This window comes from Mustela putorius, unplaced genomic scaffold (assembly GCF_011764305.1).
Source record: "Mustela putorius furo isolate JIRA1106 unplaced genomic scaffold, ASM1176430v1.1 tig00003853_pilon_pilon_pilon, whole genome shotgun sequence".
Taxonomy (NCBI): domain Eukaryota; kingdom Metazoa; phylum Chordata; class Mammalia; order Carnivora; family Mustelidae; genus Mustela; species Mustela putorius.
The window spans coordinates 16,476,874-16,498,185 of NW_025422005.1; the positions used below are offsets into that span (position 1 = coordinate 16,476,874).

Consider the following 21,312-nt stretch of genomic DNA (forward strand, 5'->3'; position numbering starts at 1 on the left):
TCTGCTGTCCCCTGGATGGCACAATGGTAAAGCCCGAGACTTTATTTCTACCGGTGCTGCCGCCATGGCCACTCTCCACCCCCACCTCGTGATGGAAAGTCCTAAGAAATGTACTGAAGCCTGCCCAACCCCCTCGCCCAGACCCCACCCCTATATATACTCACCCACATGCGTAAGACCCTGTCTCACCCAGAGGCACCCATGTGTTAATACACACCCATTTTTGCCATCAGCTGCAAACAGGCACACACGCACTCACACACATGCACCCATAGCCGCGGGCTCATATACAAACACCCCCCATACACACCAAGTCACGTATACACAACACTCACCCCCACGGGATGACCACAGGGAACCCTCAGAATCCTTCCTCTGTGCCAGAAGTGGTTCTGAGTGCTCTACATGTATCGTCCTGCTTAATCCTTTAAATCCCTGCTTCTCAAACTCTCTGTGGTGAAAGACTAGGTTTGTTTTTGAAGGGTTTTATTTGGTTTTTAATTTCCACTCTTTTGTGGATCAGTATATGGTCTGACTGCGAACTCAATCCCCAAACTTGTTTGTACCCTGTTCCATGAGACCGGTCCCTGATCTCTCACTGGGGTGTGACGGCAATGTCACAACCCCACAAATATTTCTGAAGTTTCTGTGCCTGTGTTGTCATAGACCAGAGACCAACAGTTCTGGGACAGGCACCAGTCCCATCGCTATTTTGAGTAGCAATTCCCTAAAGCATGCCAGAAAGTGGACAACAGACATTATCCCCATTTGATAGATAGAAAACTAAGGTACACCACTTTGAAGATTGCCCACAGTTACATCGCTGATAAGGACAGGAGCCAGGATTAGAACCCAGGTGGTCTGTCCCAAAACTGTGCTATCTCATATCCCTACACACTTGGGCACAGTGTTACACTCATTTACACAAAAGAAGACACACACCTGCAAATACACATAGGGAAAAGCACTCCAGGCACAAACACACGTGTTTATCCACTACAGTTAAACAGTTATGCGCACAGAAATACAGATCCAAACATACAGATGTATCTGTGCTAATTATTATGTCCCTGGTGCTGGTACACTGCCTGGCACACAGTAGGCACTCAGAAAATATTCTGAATGGATTAATACCTTCGTGTCCCATCCACATCCCTTCCATAAAGACCCATGAATAGGAGTGTGCGGATTTGCATTTGTGGAGGGACTAATGCCGCAGGTTAAGAGCACAGTCTTTGGGTTCAAACAACTGAAATTCAAATCCTGTCTCTATCACTAATGCTGTGTGACATGGGGAAGCAGTTTCACCTCTCTGAGCCTCAATGTCATCATCTAGAAAATGGAGACTCAGTATTTCCTGAACAAATATGTATTGACTGCCTACAACTGATGGTCGGTTCACCAGGCACTGGGAATACAGTGATAAACAAAACACAGAAAACTTTGTCCATGTGGAGTGCGTATCCTGGTGAGGGAAGATAGGTGCTTAAACAACTGAATACAAGTATGTCTGGTGGAAATGAAACCATGAGAAAAATTAGTGGGCAAAGGGTCTGAGGAGTTCTCAGGACAGGGGGGCTGTGTTGAAATTTTAAAATAGAGGAGTGACACAGAAGAGTGCATAGTCTAAGATTTTTTTTTTAATTTTATTTATTTGAGAGAGAGAGAGAGCGCACAGGAGTAGGGGAAAGGGCAGAAGGAGAGGGAGAAGCAGACTTCCTGTTGAGCAAGGAGCTCAGCTGGGGACCCAATCCCAGGACCCCGAGATAATGACCTGAGCAGAAATCAGATCTGATTGAGCCACCAGGCGCCCCATCTAAGATTTCACTTTTAAAAAGATCAAGAAAAGTCAAATTAATCAATGGTGGTAGAATTCACGAATAGTTATTCCCAGGAAACCACAGGAAGGGATGGAAACATTCCACACCTTGATCTCGGTGGCAGTTATGCAGCTACAGACATAGGTTAATAAATAAATAAATAAATAATCAATTTGCAAGAACGGGGTGGAGAGAAGGGCTCGCTGAGAAGGTAAGGGACCAGTAACTGACTTTCTGGAGAAGAACACAGGGGCAGAGGAGACAGCGGGAGCAGAGGCCACAGACACCTGACATGTTCAAGGAGCCACAAGGAGGCCGGGAAGGCTGAGGCCAAGAGAACAAGGGTGGGAAGAACCAGGGTCCTCTGCAGGCCATGATAAAGACTTCAGCTTTTCTTTGAATGAGATGAAAACCCTGGGAGCATTGGAGAACACAAGGGCCGTGATGTGACTTTTAAAAGGATCATTCTGAGTGCTCTGTAGAACGATGTCTGGACTGTATTCATCAGGGGTCCTCCAGAGAAACAGAACCACTAGGATATATATGAAGAGATTTATTTCGAGGAACTGGCTTCCATGATTTGGCTGGCAAATCCAAAGTCTGTAGGGAGGCTGGCCGGCCGGAAACTCTCGGGCAGGAGCCGATGCTGCATCCAGAGGCAGAAGAAGCTTTCTTCCTTGAGAACTGTGGTTTTGCTCCTCGGGTCTTTCATGGATTGGATGAGGCCCACCCAGATTATCGAAGGTCATCTCCTTTACTTCAAGTCCACTGATTGGAGATGTTAACCGCATCTACAAAACACCTTTGCCGTATCACCTGGATGAGTGTTTGAATGACCGAGTATCTACCCGGGTCATGATGACACAGAAAACTAACCATCACAGGGGCAGGGGTGGAAGTGGGGAGACAGAGAACCGTTATTATGATGGCTCAGAAAAGGCAGGAAGAGCAGAGGAGGTGAAAAGGGATTGGATTCTGGACACAGTGTGAAGGTAAGCCAGTGTGACTTGTGGGTAGAACGGATGTGAGAGAAAGTGAGGATCCAGGAGTCCGGCCCGAGCAACAGCAAAGACAGAGCTGCCACTGAGATGGGCAGACTACAGGAGGAGCTGGTCTGGGGTGCGACTGAGAGTTCTGTTTTGAACACAAGGTAGAGATGCCTCCTAAACATCAAGTAGACAGTGGGACTTGTGAGTCTGGGGTCAGGAGAGCAGTCAGGGGCAGAGATGCAAATCTCTGCCCAGGGTTTGGCCAGGGAAGTATGGTAAAGCCAGAAAGGAACAAGGAACATAGAAGACACAATGGCAATGACCCAGGGGCCAAAGCTGTGCCCATGATGAGATACCACCACACACTTGTTAAGAGGATGAAAAGACAAGCTGCCAACTAGAACATATTTGCAAACTAGGGCCTAGTATCTAGAATGTATAAAGAACTCTCAAAACTCAACAATTTCTTAAAAAGTCCAATCAGGAAATGGGCAAAAGACACAGAGACATTTACCAAAGAGGCTATACGGATAGCAAAAAAGTACATGAAAAGAAATTCAATCTCATTCATTATTAAGAAATTAGAATTACAAAAACAATGATAGTGACAATACCAAATGCTGGCACAGATGTGGGGAAACTAAAAAAAATAAAATAAAATGAAATATATATATGCAAAAAACTGGTTCACTCTATATTGCCAACCAGAATATAAAATGGTACAGCTACTCTGAAAAACAGTTTGACACGTCTCTTAAAAACAAAACAGAACAAAAGCAAACAACTCCCATTCACCTCCTCTGTTGCACTCCTGGGCATTCATCCCAGAGAAATAAGAACTTATGTTCACACAGTTACCTGTAAACAAAGGTTCATAGCAGCCTTATCCTTAACAGCCTAAAATTGGAAACAAGCCAGATGTCTTTCATCAAATGAATGGTTAAATAGACTGTGGTCCATCCATACTGTGCAATCATTAGTCTACAACAAAAAGAAAAATGTTGTTGATACTTGCAACAACTTGAACAAATCTCCAGAGGATTATGCTGAGTTTTAAAAAAAAAAAACACTCCCCAAATTACACACTATATGACTCCATACCTATAATATTCTTGAAATGGAAAAATTACAGAAATGGAAACCAGATTGGTGGTTGCTAGGAGTTGGGGGGGGGTGGTAAGCAAATGGGCACAGTCAGAGAAGGGCAACAAGAGGGATTCTTGCCCTGAGGAAAATATTCTGTATCTTGACTCTATCAAAGTCAATTACTTGCTTATGCTATTGTACTACAGTTTTGCAAGATGTTTCCATTGGAGGAAACTGGGTGAAAGATACATTGGTTATTTCCTTCAACTGCATGTGAATCTATAATTGCCTCAAAATAAAAAGTTTAGGGCACCTGGGTGGCTCAGTGGGTTGAGCCGCTGCCTTGGGCTCCGGTCATGATCTCAGGGTCCTGGGATCGAGGCCTGCATCCCGCTCTCTGCTCAGCAGGGAGCCTGTTTCCTCCTCTCTCTCTCTGCCTGTCTCTCTGCCTACTTGTGATCTCTCTCTGTCAAATGGATAAATAAAATCTTTAAAAAAAATAAAAATAAAAAATAAATAAATAAAATAAAAAGTTTAATTTTTAAAAGGACATGTGAAAGACAAGCCTAAATTTTATATTAGATCCAACAGGCATAAAATTCATCAAAATTTTAAAACTTTAGCTCTTCGCCCACTTCTCTCATTAAGAGAGAAACTGGAAAAGCAAACCAAAGACTGAGGGAAAATATTTATAATACCCGATCTGACAAAGCGTTTGTATCCAGAGCATACAGAGAAATTTTACAATACAAGAAATACAATACAATTAAAACCGCAGTGAGATAGGACTTTGCAACCGCTAGCATGCCTAAAGCTGAAAAGTCAGAGAGAAATCAAAGCATGTATTCACAAAATGACTTATACAGAAATGCTTTTTCCCAATAGCCCAAATATGGAAACAACCTGAATGTCCATCAGCAGGTGAATGGATAAGCAAATGTGATACACCCATACAATGGAATGCTACTTAGCAAAAAAAAGGAACAAACTATTGATACACACAAAAACATGGGTGGACCTCATAAACATCCTGAGGAGGGGCACGGGGGGGGGGGGGTCCATTTATATGAAATTCTAGAACAGGCAATGAAATGATTCCATTGATATGAAATTCTAGAAAAGGCGAAACTAATCCATTGTGCTAAAAATAGATCAGCAGTTGCCCAGGGCTGGGAGCAGCAGAGGAGACTGACAGCAAAAGAAGTTTGGGGGACACTGGAAATTTTCCATATCTTGATAATAGTGGGCATAAATATCTGTCAAAATCATACCTAATGTGTGCATTTCATTTTATGTAAATGTATATAGATCATACAAATTAAACCTCAGTAGGGTTGATTTTTAAAAGACAAAATACAAGCCCATGTTTTGTCTTATATTCAACAGACACAAAGGTACTCTGGGGAGGAGGGTGGCTCAATCCGTTAAGCAGCCCACTCTCGATTTTGTCTCAGGTCGTCAGATCGAGTCCCACCTCCCCTCGGGCTTAGCCTAGAGTCAGCGTGAGATTCTCCCTCTCCTTCTGCCCCTCCCCCTACTCGCTCCCTCTCCAATAAATCTTTTAAAGAAAGTACGCTGTCAGCTTGCTATGAAAGTTTCTAAGTGCGTACTCTAAATGTCTCTATTTAACTCTTCCACCCACCCCCACCCCGGCATAACGAACAGTTCAAAAGCCAGCTGGGGTCGGCTTCTCCAGAGCCACCTCCGCAGCTCCCCCTTCCACACCTCGCGGAAGGGGAAGGCTCAGGAGGGCCAGATCCCCGCGTCACTGGGGCTGGAACACGGGCCTGCGCTGCAGCCTCAGCACCCGGTAGGTGTTAAGGCCCGGCACGTCGAAGCCCGGGGACAGCCCGTGGCGGTCCACCGGGTAGAAGCGGACGAGCTGGCCGTGCTGCGCCTCGAGGGAGAGCCAGGCGTCGCCGAGCGGCAGCGCGCACGGGAACTCGCGCGCCACGTGCAGCTGGAAGACGCGGCCGCGCAGGTGACGCAGCGTCAGCGTGCGGAAGGCGGGGGGCACGAGCGCCTCGACGCGCGGCCCGAACTGGCGCAGGCGCAGCTCGCCCGCCGTCCCGGGGCGCACCTCGTAGAAGGTCTTGTTGGCGAAGGTGAAGTAGCCCACGAAAGGGCGCGCGCTGGGCGGCGGCGCGGGGCGGGGCTCGGCCTCCCGGAAGGCCCTCTCCATGGCGGGCAGGAGCACGTCATAGGCCTGCGCCACCAGGTCGCGCCCAGGAGGCCGCGGCCCGGCCAGCAGCAGCACGAGGCCCAGGCGCAGCGGCGGCACCAGAGAGAAGGTGGCCGCGTAGCCGTCCAGGTCGCCGTCCTTGCGCACCACGCGGTAGCCCCGCTGCGCGTGGAACTCCCACGGTGTGCCCGTCTCGTTGGCGAAGTAGGCGCCCGAGCAGGCCAGCAGCGGCGCCAGCAGGGTCTTGGCCGCGTCGGGCCGCAGGAGACGTCGGGGCCCGCTGCCCAGGAGCACCATAGCCAGCTTGGCCAGGTCGGCGGGAGTGGAGTACATCTGGCCGGACGGCCGGTACCAGCCCAGGTCGTAGAGCGGCGCAGGCCGCCCGCTGCCGTAGAAGCCGGCGGCCAGGCGGGCGCGCACAAGGGGCGTGAGGTCGAAGCCGGTGTCCGCCATCCCCAGCGGCTCCAGCACGTTCTCCGCGATCCAGCGTTGGTAATCACCCTCAGCAGTGTGCGCTGCCAGGACGTGGGCCAGAAGAGAGAAGGCCAGCGTGCTGTAATGGCACCTGGAAGAGGAAGGGTGGAAACTGGGATGTGGCCTTGGAGGAGTGTCTCCAGGCCCTAAAGAGCCCCGTGCCACCTGCTCAGACTGTCTGAAATGCCACCAGAGTTTCGTTGGACTGGATGGGGTTGAGAAGAAACCTGCTTCATTGCATCCCCGAAGGTCAGACTCAACAGCGACTCTAGAGGTCATTGAATACAAGTCATTATCCTACATCTGGGAAGACTAAAGCCCAGAGACGGGCAGAGAATTGCCCACGGGCACAGGGCAGGTTGGGGAGAGTTGGACTCAGCGATGCCCCTAAGAGAGTGATAAAACAAATCTTAGTTCTTTACACTTTAGTATGATTTATTTTATCAAATGGAAAACTAGAGACGATTGTAGGGCAAAAATGACAGGGAGCTCCTAGCTCAAGTATAACAAATAGGAGGCAGGATTTCACCCCATCCTTCTCCCAAACCCTACTGCTCCCAAAGCCGGGGTTGGGGGGAGGGCTGGGGGATGTATTTCCATTATGGCACTTGGCAAAATCTGTATTTCCCTCGTTTATCTGTTCACTGATGAAAATGTCCGGTGTTCACTCAGAACAATGTACACTTGGCGAGGAGCAGCCTGGTTATAATGTTCCCTGCCATATCTCAATAGCCAGGTGCTGTATCTCAGTTGAGTAGATGCTCAATGAAAGCTGAGTTGATGAATCGACAGAATACGGAGTTCACACTAGATCTGGGCCCAGCTTCCCCATGCCTTGTTGTGCCCCCTGTCTGGGCCTGTCCGCCCAGCTGTGGAACAGGGAACACATTCAGGGATCCCTGTTTAGGACAAAGTGATACAGACTCTGTCCTAGGAGGGCTATGTCACCTTGGGTGGTTCCTATTTTGTGTGGGGCATCAGACACACTCCTCACCTGGTTCCCGGGTCTGCTACCAGGACGTCATCCTTGAGCAGGCTCAGGGCCTCCTGGGTGCTGCCCGTCCACAGCAGCGAAGTGGATCGGAGCCTTCTGGGCAGCCCTGCAAAGGAGCATCAATCAGACCTGCTGGGCCAGCTGATCGTGGGATAGTGGATCCCTGGGTGCTCTCCCTCTCCCACCTTCCATGAACTGAGAGGTAAGGACCACAAAATCACTTAAAAAAAAAAAAAAAGTCTAGCCTGGACTCTAATCGTGCCTTAGTTTTATTGGGCAAGTCACTTAACCTCTCTGAGCCTCAGTCCCCTCATCTGTAACATGAGGGAAATAATTTCCTATATCGCTGGGCTCATGTGAGGATAGTTGAGATAAAATGCTCAGCATGGGGTCTGGTCATAGCAACTGTTCAAAAAATAATTGTTATCATCCACCATAGAAGTTTGAGTCCACCAAATTCTTGGGGTCAGTACCCGAGCAGGTTTTGTGGAACCAGTTCGCTCCTCTGCCCACTTGGAATTTTCTGTTTATTGGATGTGACAAATATGGGAAGGGTCACGGGACTGGGATTCTTTCCATTCTTCCTCTCAGTAGTTTTCAAGCATCCCTTTTGTTTCAAGGACTGTTCTGGAAACTGGGGGTTCAGTAGTGAGCAAAATAAAGTCCCTGCCCACATGGAATTTCTATTCTAGTGGAGGGGACAGGCAAGAAATAAATATTCATCCTGTAGAGAAAAATAATTGCATGTAAGAAGGGAGGGATTGTTATTTTATCCAAGGGTATATCAGAGAAAGGCCTCAGATATACCTTGAGCAGGTGAGAGCTGTGTGGGGAAAGAATGTCTCCCACAGAGGGAACAGCTAGTGCAAAAGCCCTGAGGCAGAAATGCCTTGGCATGTTTGAGGACCAGTGAGGAATAGCCAGTGTGGCTGAAGAGGAGTGAGAAGGGGAGGACTTTGGAGCTGAGACATGACAGGAATATGCCACAGGGTGCTAGAGGACACTGGAAGGACTTGGCTTTTCCTCTGAGTGGGATTGGACCACCACAGGGGTTTTGAGCAGTGGAGTGATGTGATTTGACATATATTTTATCAGGATTGCTCCAGTTGCTGTTTGAAAACAGACGTTGGGGGTGAGGGGGCGGAGGGAGGAGCAGTGGCAGAAGCAAGGAAGCCTGTAAGGAGACTTGAAAAATCCATGTTTAATGGATGGTGACTTAGACTCGAATGCTAGCAGCAGAGTGGTTGGATTCTGGATATATTTTGAGTGGGGAGCCAACAGAATTTGCTCCTGGAGGAGATGTGGAGGGTGTGGGGATTGGAGGTGTCCGGGTGACTCAAAAGGCTTTTGGGTTAAGCAATTGGGAGATGGAGTCTTGGTCCTGGGTTTAAGTTCCGACTCTAGCACTTCTTCTCTTCTTTTCTTTCTTTCTTTCTTTTTTTAAGAAGAGGAGGGAAGGGCAGAGGGAAAGGAAAAGAGAGAATCTTTAGCAGGCTCCATGCCCAGCGCAAAGCCCAACATGGGGTTTGATCCCACAACTCTGAGATCATGACCTGAGCTGAAATCAAGAGTCAGACGCTCAACCTCTGAGCTACCCAGGCGCCCCCTGACTCTGACACTTCTTGCTGTGTGGCCACAAACCATGTACCTTACCTCTCTGAGCCTCTACTTGCTCATCTTTAAATGGGCTGAAGCACTTGCTGTGGTGTTGTGTTGAGGTGAGGTGTTAGAAGGCTTAACTTGGAGAGGGGATGAAAAGCTCCAGGAATGGGAGAGAGCTCCAGATAACAGTGAGAGTCAATCACAGAAGACATTGAGAGCTTAGAACCGAGTTATGCAGGCAGCAGTTGTTCAGCTAGTCTCTTGGGACTGTAGGAGAAGACATGTGGGATGTTTTAAAACTAACCAAGCGCTGGGGTCCTTGGGTTTATGGGTAAACAAGAAGCCACAACACAGCCCCTAGAGGGAGCCCTGGAGTCAGAGTTCTAACCCCCTGGGGAGGATTTAACTAGAGCCTAAGCTTCCAGGCTCCTCATCTGCATGGCCCCTTCCAAGACCTGTATCTGATTTTGATTTTGTAACAATATATTCTTAAAGAGGACCCCAGGGTTATATCCACATGAGGCCCCACCAAACATAGGTCCAACCCTGGCTATAATAACCAAAGCTACATTGACAAGGGCCTGCTGTGTGCCAGGTGCCCCGCTAAGTGTTTTACAGTCATTAGCTCATTTAATCCCCAGGAATAATGTAACCCACACTCATTTTACAGAGGAGAAAAGTAGGGCTCAGAGAAGTTCAATGACTTGCCAAAAATCAAAGAGGGCAGAGATGGAATTTCAGTGCTCATGCCCTTAACCACTGGGCCATTCTCCCACAAGAAGACTGGTCCTGGGGCACCTGGGTGGCTCAGTGAGTTAAGCATCTGCCTTCGGCTCAGGTCATGATCTCAGGGTCCTGGGATGGAGCCCCTCGTCAAGCTTCCTGCTCAGCAGGGAGTCTGCTTCTCCCTCTCCCTTTGCCCCTCTGCTAATAAATAATATCTTTAAAAAAAAAAAAATGAGAAGACTGACCCTGTCCTGCATAAGCTACTTGCAGTGGCTCCGTCCTCTCGCTGAGCCTTGGGTACACCATCAGGGCTCAGAAGTGATAACCAGCCACACCCATCAACCGAGACTTCAGGCCATTTTAAATGATGAAATTGCTGGTATGTGTATATTCACATAGTTTATATAAGTGTGTCATGTAATATGTACATTGTACTTTCTTACACATACACTTTCATACACCCATATGCACCCTATATAGTGTATATTGTTTTATCCATTCATATGGTAGCATATGACATGTTGTTTGAGCTTTTTTGTCCCACTTAAATTAACATTATATCTTATTCCATCTCGTAATAAAGAACATTGTTACCCCTTTTTTCTCGGGCTGCATCTTATTTGATTGTATAGCTCTCTCCTAGGTTTTTGAGCCATTCTCCATTTGTAGATATTCCCTGGCCTGGCATGGGGAATGGGTGGGATGGCCAGGCTGGGTGAGGGCCTGCTGCTCGGTTCCCGCACCTGAAACGGTTTGGGTTGAGCTGGGAAAGTTCAGAGCTGCTCACCTGAGAGCTGGCTGGCCATCCTTCGGAGGGTGACCGGCGAAGGCCTGGGGGCTGGGCCCACCTGCTCCAGCCCATCCATCAGGCTCTCTTCAGGGGCTGATGCCATGCCCAGCGGGTTGTTAATGGTGAAGGTGCTGGCGTACCTTTCTAGAGGGTCATCTAGGGAGGCCACGATGCCCTCCTCCCACAGCCGGTACAGCATGAGGACTGGAAAGATCTTGGAGATGCTGGAGATCCTGGACAGTGTTAAGAGCACAACGGTGCAGAGGACATGCAGTTGGCCCTACAACGCACCTCCACCCTGCATCCCCACCCCCCCAACTTTCTAGAGTTCTAGGAAAGCACCGAGTCTACCCTCCCCTAGTGTCTCAGATGGAAATTCACCAGCCTCTGTAAAACTGCCATTGGGATGTTTAAGAACATACCACAGTGGTGGGGGCACACTCCTGACCTATCCCCATGCTAGCCCTTAACCCAAGCCCTTCCCAATCTGGGACAAACGTGAATTGGGCTCATACCTCTGCCTCACACTGGCCAAGTGGTCTTGGGCAAGCACTAGATCTCTCTGAGAGTCATTGTCCATTTCATAGGTTGTCGTAAAGATTGAATGAGATTGGGCACGTAGAGTGCTTGGCAGCATACCCGGCAGGTATGTACGTGTTCAGTAAGTGATAGCAAATGTAATCGTTGGCCCGGTGCCTGGCACACCAGGTGCAGTGTGATTGGAACCCCTGACATCCTCGAAGTATCTCCAGGAGTGACCATGTTCACTCTGCATGGTCAACTTTAAGGATCTCACAGGCAGCTCCTCGGAGGGGAGACTCTGGCTGTGCAGCAGAGGGTCCCACGTTTCTTCCATCTGGACCACTGCTACTGACTGACAGGGACCTGGGGCAAGGAGCCAGGAACTGGTTATAGTCCCTTTGTGGCCGATAGAAGGGCAGGGGAATGGAACACAGGGAGTCTTTTCTAGTTAGGAAGGTTTAGGGTTAAGGGCTCTCCAGAAGGGATTCCTTCCTGACCTATTATCCCTGTGGTGTGATGTTGGGCACTCTCTGGTTCTCTCTGGACCTCGGTCTCCTCATCTGTAAATTGTCAGGACTTAATAACAGCCCTGGCATCTTGGACCCACTGTCATGATTCTCTTGAGTCCCCCTACCTCCTAGGTCTCCCGTGTCCTCCCATCCCTGCCACCCTCCAGAGGACTCGGTGATCACCCAGCTGACCGGTACATGGTGTACTCATTGGGGGGCCCAGAGGCTGGGTCTGAGCCATTCTTCCTCCCGAAGTTCCCAGTCCAGAGCACAGTGTCATTGTGGATGACCACGGCAGACATGGCAGCCAGGCCCGGGGCAGACAGTGCCTGACGCAGGATCCGGTCCACCTTGGAGGAGGAGAGCAGGAGGCTCAGAGCGCAGGTGCAGAGACACCCCTGACTTGTTCTGCACACCCGGCCCACTCCCATACCACCCCTGGCACACAGCAGCCCCGACCTGGCTCCCCTCCGTTCTCTCCCCACTATTGCTGGAGCCTCCGGACCTCTGGTTCTCAGAATCCCCCTGGCATGGGACCCCCACCCACTTGCAACCAGACCAGCTCCACTAAATGTGTTTTCTGTGTAGGGCTTCCTCATAAGATTTCTGTTCAAAGGAATATTACTTTGACAAAATGCAAAAGGAGGGAGGGGTTAAACTACTAGTCTAGTTGAACCCTGTGATGCCCTAGAACACCTCCAGGAGGCCCGTTCTGACCCCCTAATGGTGGAGAATTCATGATAGAGGGTGCACAGGCCCTCTCTGAACATTGACTGAAAAGACATTGTTTTCAATAATGAAATGCAGTGCCGGTGAGAACTCCTCTATCTGTTGGACACTTGGCATGTGCCAGGCATCATATAAAGTTATTTTCATGCATTGTCTCACTTAATCCTCCTAACAAGGCAGTGCTCGCTTCTCCCCATTTTACAGATGAGAAAAGTGGATTCTTGAAACCCGAAGTGGCTTGCGCAAGTGGCTAATGGTTCGTGGAGTCAGGATTCAAAGCCCAAGCGAACTCCAGCCCTTGCTCCTAATTCACAGCCAGACCACCCCGCCAAGCGACTTCGCAGCTCAGGAGCTGAGCTCTGTCCACCTGGGGTTCCCAGCCCAGCGCTAGCTTTGCCTCCATGCGCCTCGGTGTCTTCCTCTGTAGACCAAGGCTCAGGTTCACAGAAAGAGGTCCCCAGACACTAGGTGCTCACTAGAGAGCAGCCATGGGGATCGCTGGTGCTTTGTTTCATTTCCTGACTGTGACCCTGGAGCCTCAGAGCACCCCTGCCTCCTCTCCGTCACTAAACTTTTCACTTATTTGCAGGCACTGATGGTGTCTCTCTGTGCTGGCCCACGCCTTCTCTCGTGTGCACATCTGTCCCTTCCACCGTCCCAGACGACAGCGTCACATCCCCACGCCGTGCTGCTGCTTGTAGATTTCCAGTCGTGTTTCACCTCTGTGCGTGTCTCCTGAGGTGAGTGACCTGGGAGTGGGGTCTGACGGGCACAGACCAGCACCGGCCAGCAGCCCCGTCTCGTGTTGGCGACCACGTATTAGCTGCACTAACAGTTACGCTGTAGGGTGTGTTTAAGGATATGGCCCTGGTCTCCAGGGGTCGGGGCTCTGTCTTCCCCGCACATCCCCTCTCCCTCCCCCACCTCTGGCCCCACCGGCCGGAATTGCCCTGTAGCTCTCTGTGTGTGCGTTGCCCTCGCTCCACTGCCCCTGGACCCTTGCATGTGCCGGCCCCTCTCTCCAGAGCACACGCTTCGCTCCCCCAAGCTCCCTTACTATAAAAATGCTTATCATCTGGGTATCTCCTACTTGTTCACATCTCAGTGTAGACACCACTGAGCCCAGAGCCAATTCTCTGTACCCCATAGTTCCTAAACTTTCCCTACCCTCACTCTCACAGACCCCCCGCCCAGTTATCATTGTTACTTGTCTTGACTATTCTGTCCCTTCCAGACTAGTACTTCTTTACAGCAGGACAGAACCTTCTTCCTGCCGTCTCCCTGGTGCCTAACACAGAGCAGGTGCTCAAGAATTGTATGTTGAATGAATGAATGATTGAGAGAGTGAATACCACTGCCAGTGCCCAGAACGTGCCCTCCCCTTCACCACCCAGGCCTAGCCCACACACCCAGGTCCCTCTTGGATCACCACTGACCTTTTCCAGGGCCTCCTTCAACACAGGGAGGGGGTGAGCCAGGGGCACAGGCTCCGGGTGCCGGGGACACATGCTCACAGGGGCAGAAGTCACCTCTGGTCCCAGGGAACCTGGAAGGAACATCACATGGTGAGCAGGAGACAGAGATCAGGATAGGAGTCCCGGGGTCATCCTAGAAGAGATGCGAAGGTGGCAGCAAAGGCCAGAGCCATGCCTCGGGACCAGCCCTCCCAGCTGGCAACAGCCTCCCCAGAAGACAGTGGGGCACAGTGACCTAACATGGGCAGCGAGGGGCAAAAGGCAGAGTCTCCCTGGGAGAAGGGATAGTGCCACGCCCACCACATGATGACTGGCCTTCAAAATGCCAATCACACCACAGCCCTCAGTTGGCAGCCCCTGTCTCTTGCTTGACCAGCTTCCTCCCTCCATGTAATCAGCTGACTTAGAAAAGTCCTGGCTCCTTGGGTCAGGTTCAGCCACATCTGTCTGTTTGTCTCCTTCTCTAGTTCTGATTCTGTATTTGGGTGGAGAAGTAGACTTGGGCTCTACTTGGGCTTCAGGCCTAAACCATAGGGGACAGTGCCTTCTGTCACCAGAGTGGTGACAGGGATAGCTGCTCTAAGTCGCATTCTGCTTTGGTTCAGGTGTATGGCTTCCTGGGGAACTCGGGGTGGGGGGGGGAGGTGTGGACCCTGGCAGGACAGGATTCAGGCTGAGAGATCATCATAGCGGCCCCAGACCTCCCCCTCAGCCTCGAAAAAGTGTAGAGTAGGATTGTATAAGTGCCCAGAGGAGCGGCCCTCTTCCTGAAACCTCGCACTGCCTCCTGAGACTACCGGGACTTGGCCCTGGCCTTGAAAGAGCCCAGGATAGACTAGCAGCAGAACCGCCAGCAAGCCCTCAGAATAAGGAGAAGGAATAAATCACTTTGTTTGAAGCCGGTAGTTTTGGGGGCTTACTCAGCATTCAGTAAGTGATAGGGTCCCAAACAGAAAAATGACAAGCCTGAAGGAAACTCTCTCAACAACTCTCTGACACAGGTCTAATAGCTGGAGTAGGGAGAGCTCAGCCAAAGCTGAGTGTCACTGGGGTGACACCCCTGGGGTGGGACCCTGGGGGGGGCTGGTTCCTCCAGCCCTGCATTAATAGGCACAAAAGGTCACGTGAGAATCTTAAAATCCAGATTTGAGGGGCTCCTGGGTGGGTCAGTCGGTTAAGCGTCCAACTCATGATCTCAGCCCAAGTCTTCATCTCAGGATCATGAGTTCAAGCCCCATGCTGGGCCCCAGGCTGGGTATGGAGCCTACTTTTTAATGAAATTCAGTTCTGATTCAGTAGATACGGGGTAGAACCAGAGCGTCCTCATATCTAACAGGCTGTCAAGGGGTACCCACACGAGGGAGAGTACTTAGATCCCCATGCTCAGCAGACCCAAACAGGTCCATGAACCGCTTGCTTCCCATTCAGAACAAATTAAGGAGAAAATTTGAGAGCACACATTTAGAAATTTCGACAGCAGTTTGATGGAGTAATTTTGTGTTGAGTCTTAAAACTTGGGCTTCTATTTTATAGTCTTTTTTTTTTCATTTATTTTTTCTTTTTTTTTTTCACTTAATTTCATTTGTATCTATTTATAGTCATACTGGTTTGCTTTGGGCTGCTAGTTTGTTGGTTTAAGAAGCATGGCCCTAGAGGACAGGGTGACCCACCTACTCGGGGACTGTTTGCTTAAGGAACTAAGAAGCCCCGATAAAGGAATTTACTCCAGAAAGAACAGGTTGGGGTGGGAAAGGAAAAACCAACAGGAAAATAAAAGGAGCCATTTCTGCACAATTTCCACGGGACTTTTTAGGAGTTCAGACCACCTCACTGAGGCCTGGATATCTGTAACATGACAGGAATGGAGCGAGACATTCTCTGGGTTTAGGAGAGAGCTGGGGTTCTGGATGATCCAGGATCCCCGCAGGATGGAGGTCAGAGGAGTTGCTATAGCAACAGAAGGCGCAGTGGGCATTACCAGCAGCAGTGACTCATTTGCCAAGCCTTGACCAGCCCCTGATGGAGAGGCTCCAAGAAATGGCAGCATCTCTCCATTTCTTGGACACCTCATTGTTCCTCCCAGGGTCTTAGATACAGCTGGGGGAGGATCTTTAAAAGGGGCCCGGCGATCCTACCGTGAGGGCTGAAGAAACTCTGTTTGCACATATTGGAGGATCCTGAGTTTTAAAGCCAGACTAGGTAGTTTAAGGAAACCCAAGTGATATTGGGATCCACGAGAGCATCAACACACAGAAAAGTCACAGGAGTGGCCCAAAGATACACAGCTAGGGAGAGTCGGAGTCCTCATGAAAGCCAGAGCTTCTGGGTCTAAATCTTGTGGCCTCGCCCCTACACCTTCAGATCAGGAGCGGCAGCTCCCGGCCCACAGAACCCACAGGGGTGGGGAGCAACCCAAGGCTGCGGGTGCACTCACTGGTCTCCAGTTTGGGAAGGTGGTATTGCCACAGGAAGCAGCCAGTCATAACCACAGAGAGCAGGAAGAAGAAGCTGCAGGAAGCTGGGAAGAACCACTTCTTTTTCACTCCTGGCAGGTGTGGCGGCTGGCCTACCTAGAAGGGGAAGGACACAGGTTACAGCTCCCCCAGCAGTCAGCAGGACACCTACCGTGCCTTAGGTTCACCCAGACATCACGAGAGCCCACAGTTTGGGGGAAATATCACACCTGTAGAAGCAAGGTCCTTCCCAGTATGACCCCTTCAACGGGCAGGCCACACGTGTACCTCTGTACCTCTGGGCCTTTGCACAACCTGTTTCCTCTGCCAGGTATGCTATCTCTCTCCTGTGTACTTAATAAAATACCTGAGACTAACTGAAATGCCTCCTCCTCCATGAAGCCTTCCCCAACTGTCCTCATCCAGGTCCCCTCCACGGCCCTTTGTACAAGTCTCCATCGTGATACAAGTCCAACTCCATAATACAACAGTTGTTGGACTACTATGATGTTCCTAATGGAGTACGAGTTCTCCAAGGGCAGGGCTGGAGTTTGTTAGAGCTTAACATTTTACCCTATTTTCCTCTATCTTTACACTTTAAAAATTACCATGTCAGTTACTTGGTTAGTGTGTGGTCGTCCATCCTGTGCCCTGTTTGTCCCACCTGCAGACTCCGCCTCCGCCCTTTCTTCCCGGATGGAGGGCGCATTCTGATCCCGTGGTTGGTCATTGCCAGGATGTTCTCATTCGTTTACTCTGCGTTTGCATCTGCAAACAGCATGTAGTATCGCTTTGCACATTTTAAAACTTCTGTAAAGTATATCCTACTGTGTTATCCTCCTTTTTCCCAATACAATGCATGTAGCTCTGGGTTGTTCTCTTCAACTTCTGTAGAGCATGCTGCTGTATGAATATACCTCAAAGTGTACTAGTTAGACCATGGAGGCCTCAAAAACATGCCCCTTTTCTGGCGCTTTGAGTGGCCCAGTCCATTAAGCATCTGCCTTCGGCCCAGGTCATGACCCCGGGGTCCCGGGATGGAGTCCCAGGTTGGGCTCCCTGCTCAGCAGAGAATCTGCCTCTCCCTTTCCTTCTGCCTGGCCCTCCCTACTGGGTGCTCTATCTCAGATAAACAAGTAAAATCTTTTTTTTTTTTTTAAGTGCCTATTTTATGCATTTGAGTAGAGCACTGTGGCTGGCAGTGCAATTTCTGAGTAGCACGGTGTGCCCCTTTCCAGCTTACCTGGATACTGTCCAGGCTCTCTGGTGCTGTCATTCCAGCTGGCACTCCCACCACCTGTGATTCTCATTGCTATTTCTCATTGAGAAGGTTGACCACTTTCTCCTGAGTTTACTGTGTATATTTCGGTTTGCTTCCCTGTGAATGGACTGTGCTGATCCTTTCCCTGTGTTTTCCTATTCAATTTTCTTTATGTATTAGAGTTCTTTGTAGGTTCTGGATACTCTTGCTCGTGTTTTGTCTTTTTACATTGTCTTTATGATAACTTGTTGAGAGGCAGAATAGTGTAGTGGCGAATCCGTGGCCAGATTACCTAATTTTGAATGTCAGTTCAACCACTTCCTGACTGTGTGGCCTTAAGAGGGTCACTTACCCTACTATGCCTCTGTTTCTGCACCTGTAAAGTGGAAATGATAATAGTGCTTGTCTCATAAATTAGTAAGGATTTAGTGAGTTGATATATATGTAAAGTATATTTTGTTTGACACAGTATAAGCTCTAGGAGATACTATTGTTAAATAGAGGGCTTTGGGGGGTGCCTGGGTGGTTCAGTTGTTAAGCATCTGGCTTGGGCTCAGGTCATAATCCCAGGGACCTGGGATCGAGCCCCTCATCAGATTCCCTGCTCAGTGGGAAGCCTGCTTCTCCCTCTCTGACTTCCCTGCTGTGTTCCCTCTCTTGCTGTCCCTCTCTGTCTGTTAAATGAATAAAACCTTTTTAAAAAAAATAAATAAAATAAGGGCTTTTAGTTTTGGTTTTGGCTCCTGCCCATCAAATCAAATTCATCAATATTGTCTTTTTTGTTTGTTCTCTGTGTGTGTGTGTGTGTGTGTGTGTGTGTGTGTGTCTGTGTGTGTGTATACAGAGGTTGTAAATGTGGATTTCTAGACTTTCATACACAGAAATATTCGGGGTTATGGTATAAAGAAGAAATCTAATTTTATTTTTTCCATGTGCATAATCAGTCATCTCAGTGCCATGTATCACAGACTCCAGTCCTGTCCCCCACTGGCCTCTGTGTCGTCCCTGAAACACACCAAGGGTCTGTACCTACCAATGCCTGCTTTGTAGGCTCTGTTCTGTTAGGGTCTCACTGAGTTGCAATTCCTTGCCTCTCCGTCCAATCCCACACACTTTTCCATGAGGAAGGAAGCTCAAACGCTGAGCCCAGAACCATGACACAGTCCGGCTGGAGAAGCTTGCTCTGAGCTGAGCCTAACTGGCTCCATGGGCCCGTTTCCTGCCTCTCCCCCTCCTCCCCTCCCCCTGGCCTCTTTATGCCTTGTCCCCCTCTCCGTGGCTTTGCACCTGTCATTCCCCTCTGGGAGGCCCTTTCTGTCCTTTTCACCTGACAAACTTCTCTTCTTCCTGTAAGACCCCTGGGCATCTCTAGAGCCTTCTCATTCTCCCCTAGGCAGAATTGAGGGCCTCTTGTCTCTAAGGCACACGCCATCCTGCCTCGTAATAGCAATCCGCCCTGGTCACTACTGGCTTCTTGGTCTGGCCCCCTCCTTGGGGCAGATGTCGCCCGCACCAGGGTCTTTCCTTCTTGGCCTTTACAGCTCTTAGCGCTCTGCTGGGGATGCCCAGGAAATACGTTTTGGATTTTACATTGTTCTGTACGCCAGATGTCTTGGGTTCAAATCTCAGCCGCATTTCCTGAGCTGATTGTAACTACAGACAAGTCCCTTCCCCTGCTGGGCCCCAGTGTCTTCAGCCGTTGGAGCAGGATGGACTATTTGTAAAGAGTTAACATTTCCACCTGGAAATTTTATTCCATTTCCATCTCTAGAATTTGGGGTTCCCACTAAAGCCCTCCTTCATTCGTAATTTCCAAAGATCGGAAACAACCCAAATGTTGTTTGGAACACATGTTGAACTGGTGAATGGATAGACAAACTCTCTTACATCCCTACAATGGAACACGTCGCAGGAGTGTCAAGGAACAAGCTATTGATACACCCAGTAACGTGAACGAATCTCAAATGCATTCTGGTAAGTGAAATAAGCCAGACTCAAAAAGCCGTAGCCCGTATGATCCCATTTTCATAACATTCTGTAAAAGGCAGAACTGTAGGGACAGAAAACCACTCGGTGGCCATCTGGGGGTAGCGATGGGGTAGACTATGGAGGAGCAGAAAGGACTGTGGATGGGGACAGAACCGTCCAATAACCAGATCGTGGTCACAGGATTGGGTGCATTTATCAAAACTCATAGAACTGTCCATCCAGAAGAGTGACTCTCGAATGCACATAAACTATACCTCCATTTTTTTAAATGAACCCACTAAAGAGCCCAAGAGCGTTAGGATGTCTCCCCACCTAGGTGTCAGAGGGATAACATCAGATGCAAGACGGGGCTTCAGGCACAAGGAGTGGATGGCGTGGTTCTCTGACATTGTTTGTGTGGGAGGGATGTTGGAAGGGGCTTCCCTTTGAGTATGAGCAAAGACCCCTGGGGCAGGGCCAGGGAGGGAGCCCTGGTGGGAGAGCAACCTGATCTCCCCCAGCAGGCCTCTGTCACAGGGGCCAGAAGATGGGCGTTTCATTTCCAAGTGCAGAGCGAAATTCAGAGACTCTAAATCACTCACTGAAGTCGTGGACAGCACATGAGCTAGTGGGACTCGAGCTCCGTGCTCTGCAGCACCGCACCCCACCTCACCACGTAACTGGGCTCGCTGCACTCCTGATCCATAGCCCTCCTCTGGGGCCCAGTCTCATCTCATGCCTGTCTCCAGCCTCAGGATTTATTCCAAGGGACCCAAAGGCGGAGTCAGTATTTCACCTCTAAGCTGCTCACCAGCTGCTCACATGCTGACTTGCAGTAGCCACTAGGATTCTCTCCCCTCTCCCTTCCCGGCTGGAACATCCTGGCAAGGGGAGGGGTTCAGGAAGAGTCTGACTTCCCCCAAATCCTACCCCTCGCCAGCTCCTTCCCAAGGCAGTCTACAGACCCAGGACACTCACCTCCATTCTCCTTCTCACTGCCCACCGTGGTATAACCCTCCTTGTCCAGTCATTCATCCAGAATACAGTCTCCAGGGGTCAGCTGTGTGTTGGGCACAGTGCTACAGAGCCTTTGGCCAACATCTGTCGCCCGTGGAGCCGGCAGGATGGGGGAGTGGCCACACAGAAGGGCTCTGGAGTCAGGTGAAGCAAGACTCAACGCTGGCTCTGCTCTTACTGGCCTTGAACTTCACCTCTCTGAGTCTCCATTTGTTTGTGTGATGGGAATGACCATCATTCCTACACCTCATAGAAGTTAGATGTGGGCAAATGAGATAATGCATGCAAAGCCCCTAGAAAGCTGTCCACTAACTGGTGCTAGTGCAGAAATGCCTCTAGGAGGGAGATGTAAACAGAACATGAGCAGACAGCTCTCGGGCCTCCAAGGAACCCAGGAACTCAGCCTCTGGGTGGGAGGGGGAGGAAAGATTCACTGAGCAGGTAGTGGGATGAACGGGGGGCACTCCTGCCAGGGGCCTGGGGATGTCAGAAGGAAGGGCCGTGATTTCTGGTTGGTTTTGAGAGTTCAGTGGGTTGGTACATGTAAACGACTTGAAACCGTTCCTGGCCTACGGCGCAAACCATGGAAGAAATGTTAGTGAGGACGATGAGGGTGATGTGGAGTGATTTAGGCACTATTTGAAGCAAGCCTTGTGGGGCTCTCTCTCACCTGGGTCTTCATTCTCTCCATGGTGTGAAAGACTCCAGCTCCTTG

General features: G+C 49.9%; 1 protein-coding gene across 1 annotated transcript; it reads right to left on the minus strand.

Moving 5' to 3' along the window:
- Window positions 1-5,520: 5,520 nt before the first annotated feature.
- Window positions 5,521-16,396, minus strand: LACTBL1 (lactamase beta like 1). Its single transcript, XM_004741222.3, has 6 exons — window positions 16,333-16,396; window positions 13,860-13,969; window positions 11,887-12,044; window positions 10,661-10,896; window positions 7,546-7,651; window positions 5,521-6,642 (listed from the first exon to the last, which is right to left on the minus strand). Exons 1-6 carry the CDS (start codon window positions 16,379-16,381, stop codon window positions 5,661-5,663), a joined length of 1,641 nt encoding a protein of 546 aa, XP_004741279.1. The 5' UTR covers window positions 16,382-16,396; the 3' UTR covers window positions 5,521-5,660.
- Window positions 16,397-21,312: the final 4,916 nt, after the last annotated feature.

What these genes read in the sequence shown, in the direction of transcription:
- LACTBL1 (XM_004741222.3), bottom strand. Translation starts at nt 16,381, where the DNA reads ATGACTGGCTGCTTCCTGTGGCAATACCACCTTCCCAAACTGGAGACC. An exon ending in CCTTCCCAAACTGGAGACCA is followed by an intron (nt 13,970 to 16,332) that starts GTGAGTGCACCC and finishes TGTTCCTTCCAG; the next exon opens with GTTCCCTGGGACCAGAGGTG. An exon ending in GTAGCAGACCCGGGAACCAG is followed by an intron (nt 6,643 to 7,545) that starts GTGAGGAGTGTG and finishes TTCCTCTTCCAG; the next exon opens with GTGCCATTACAGCACGCTGG.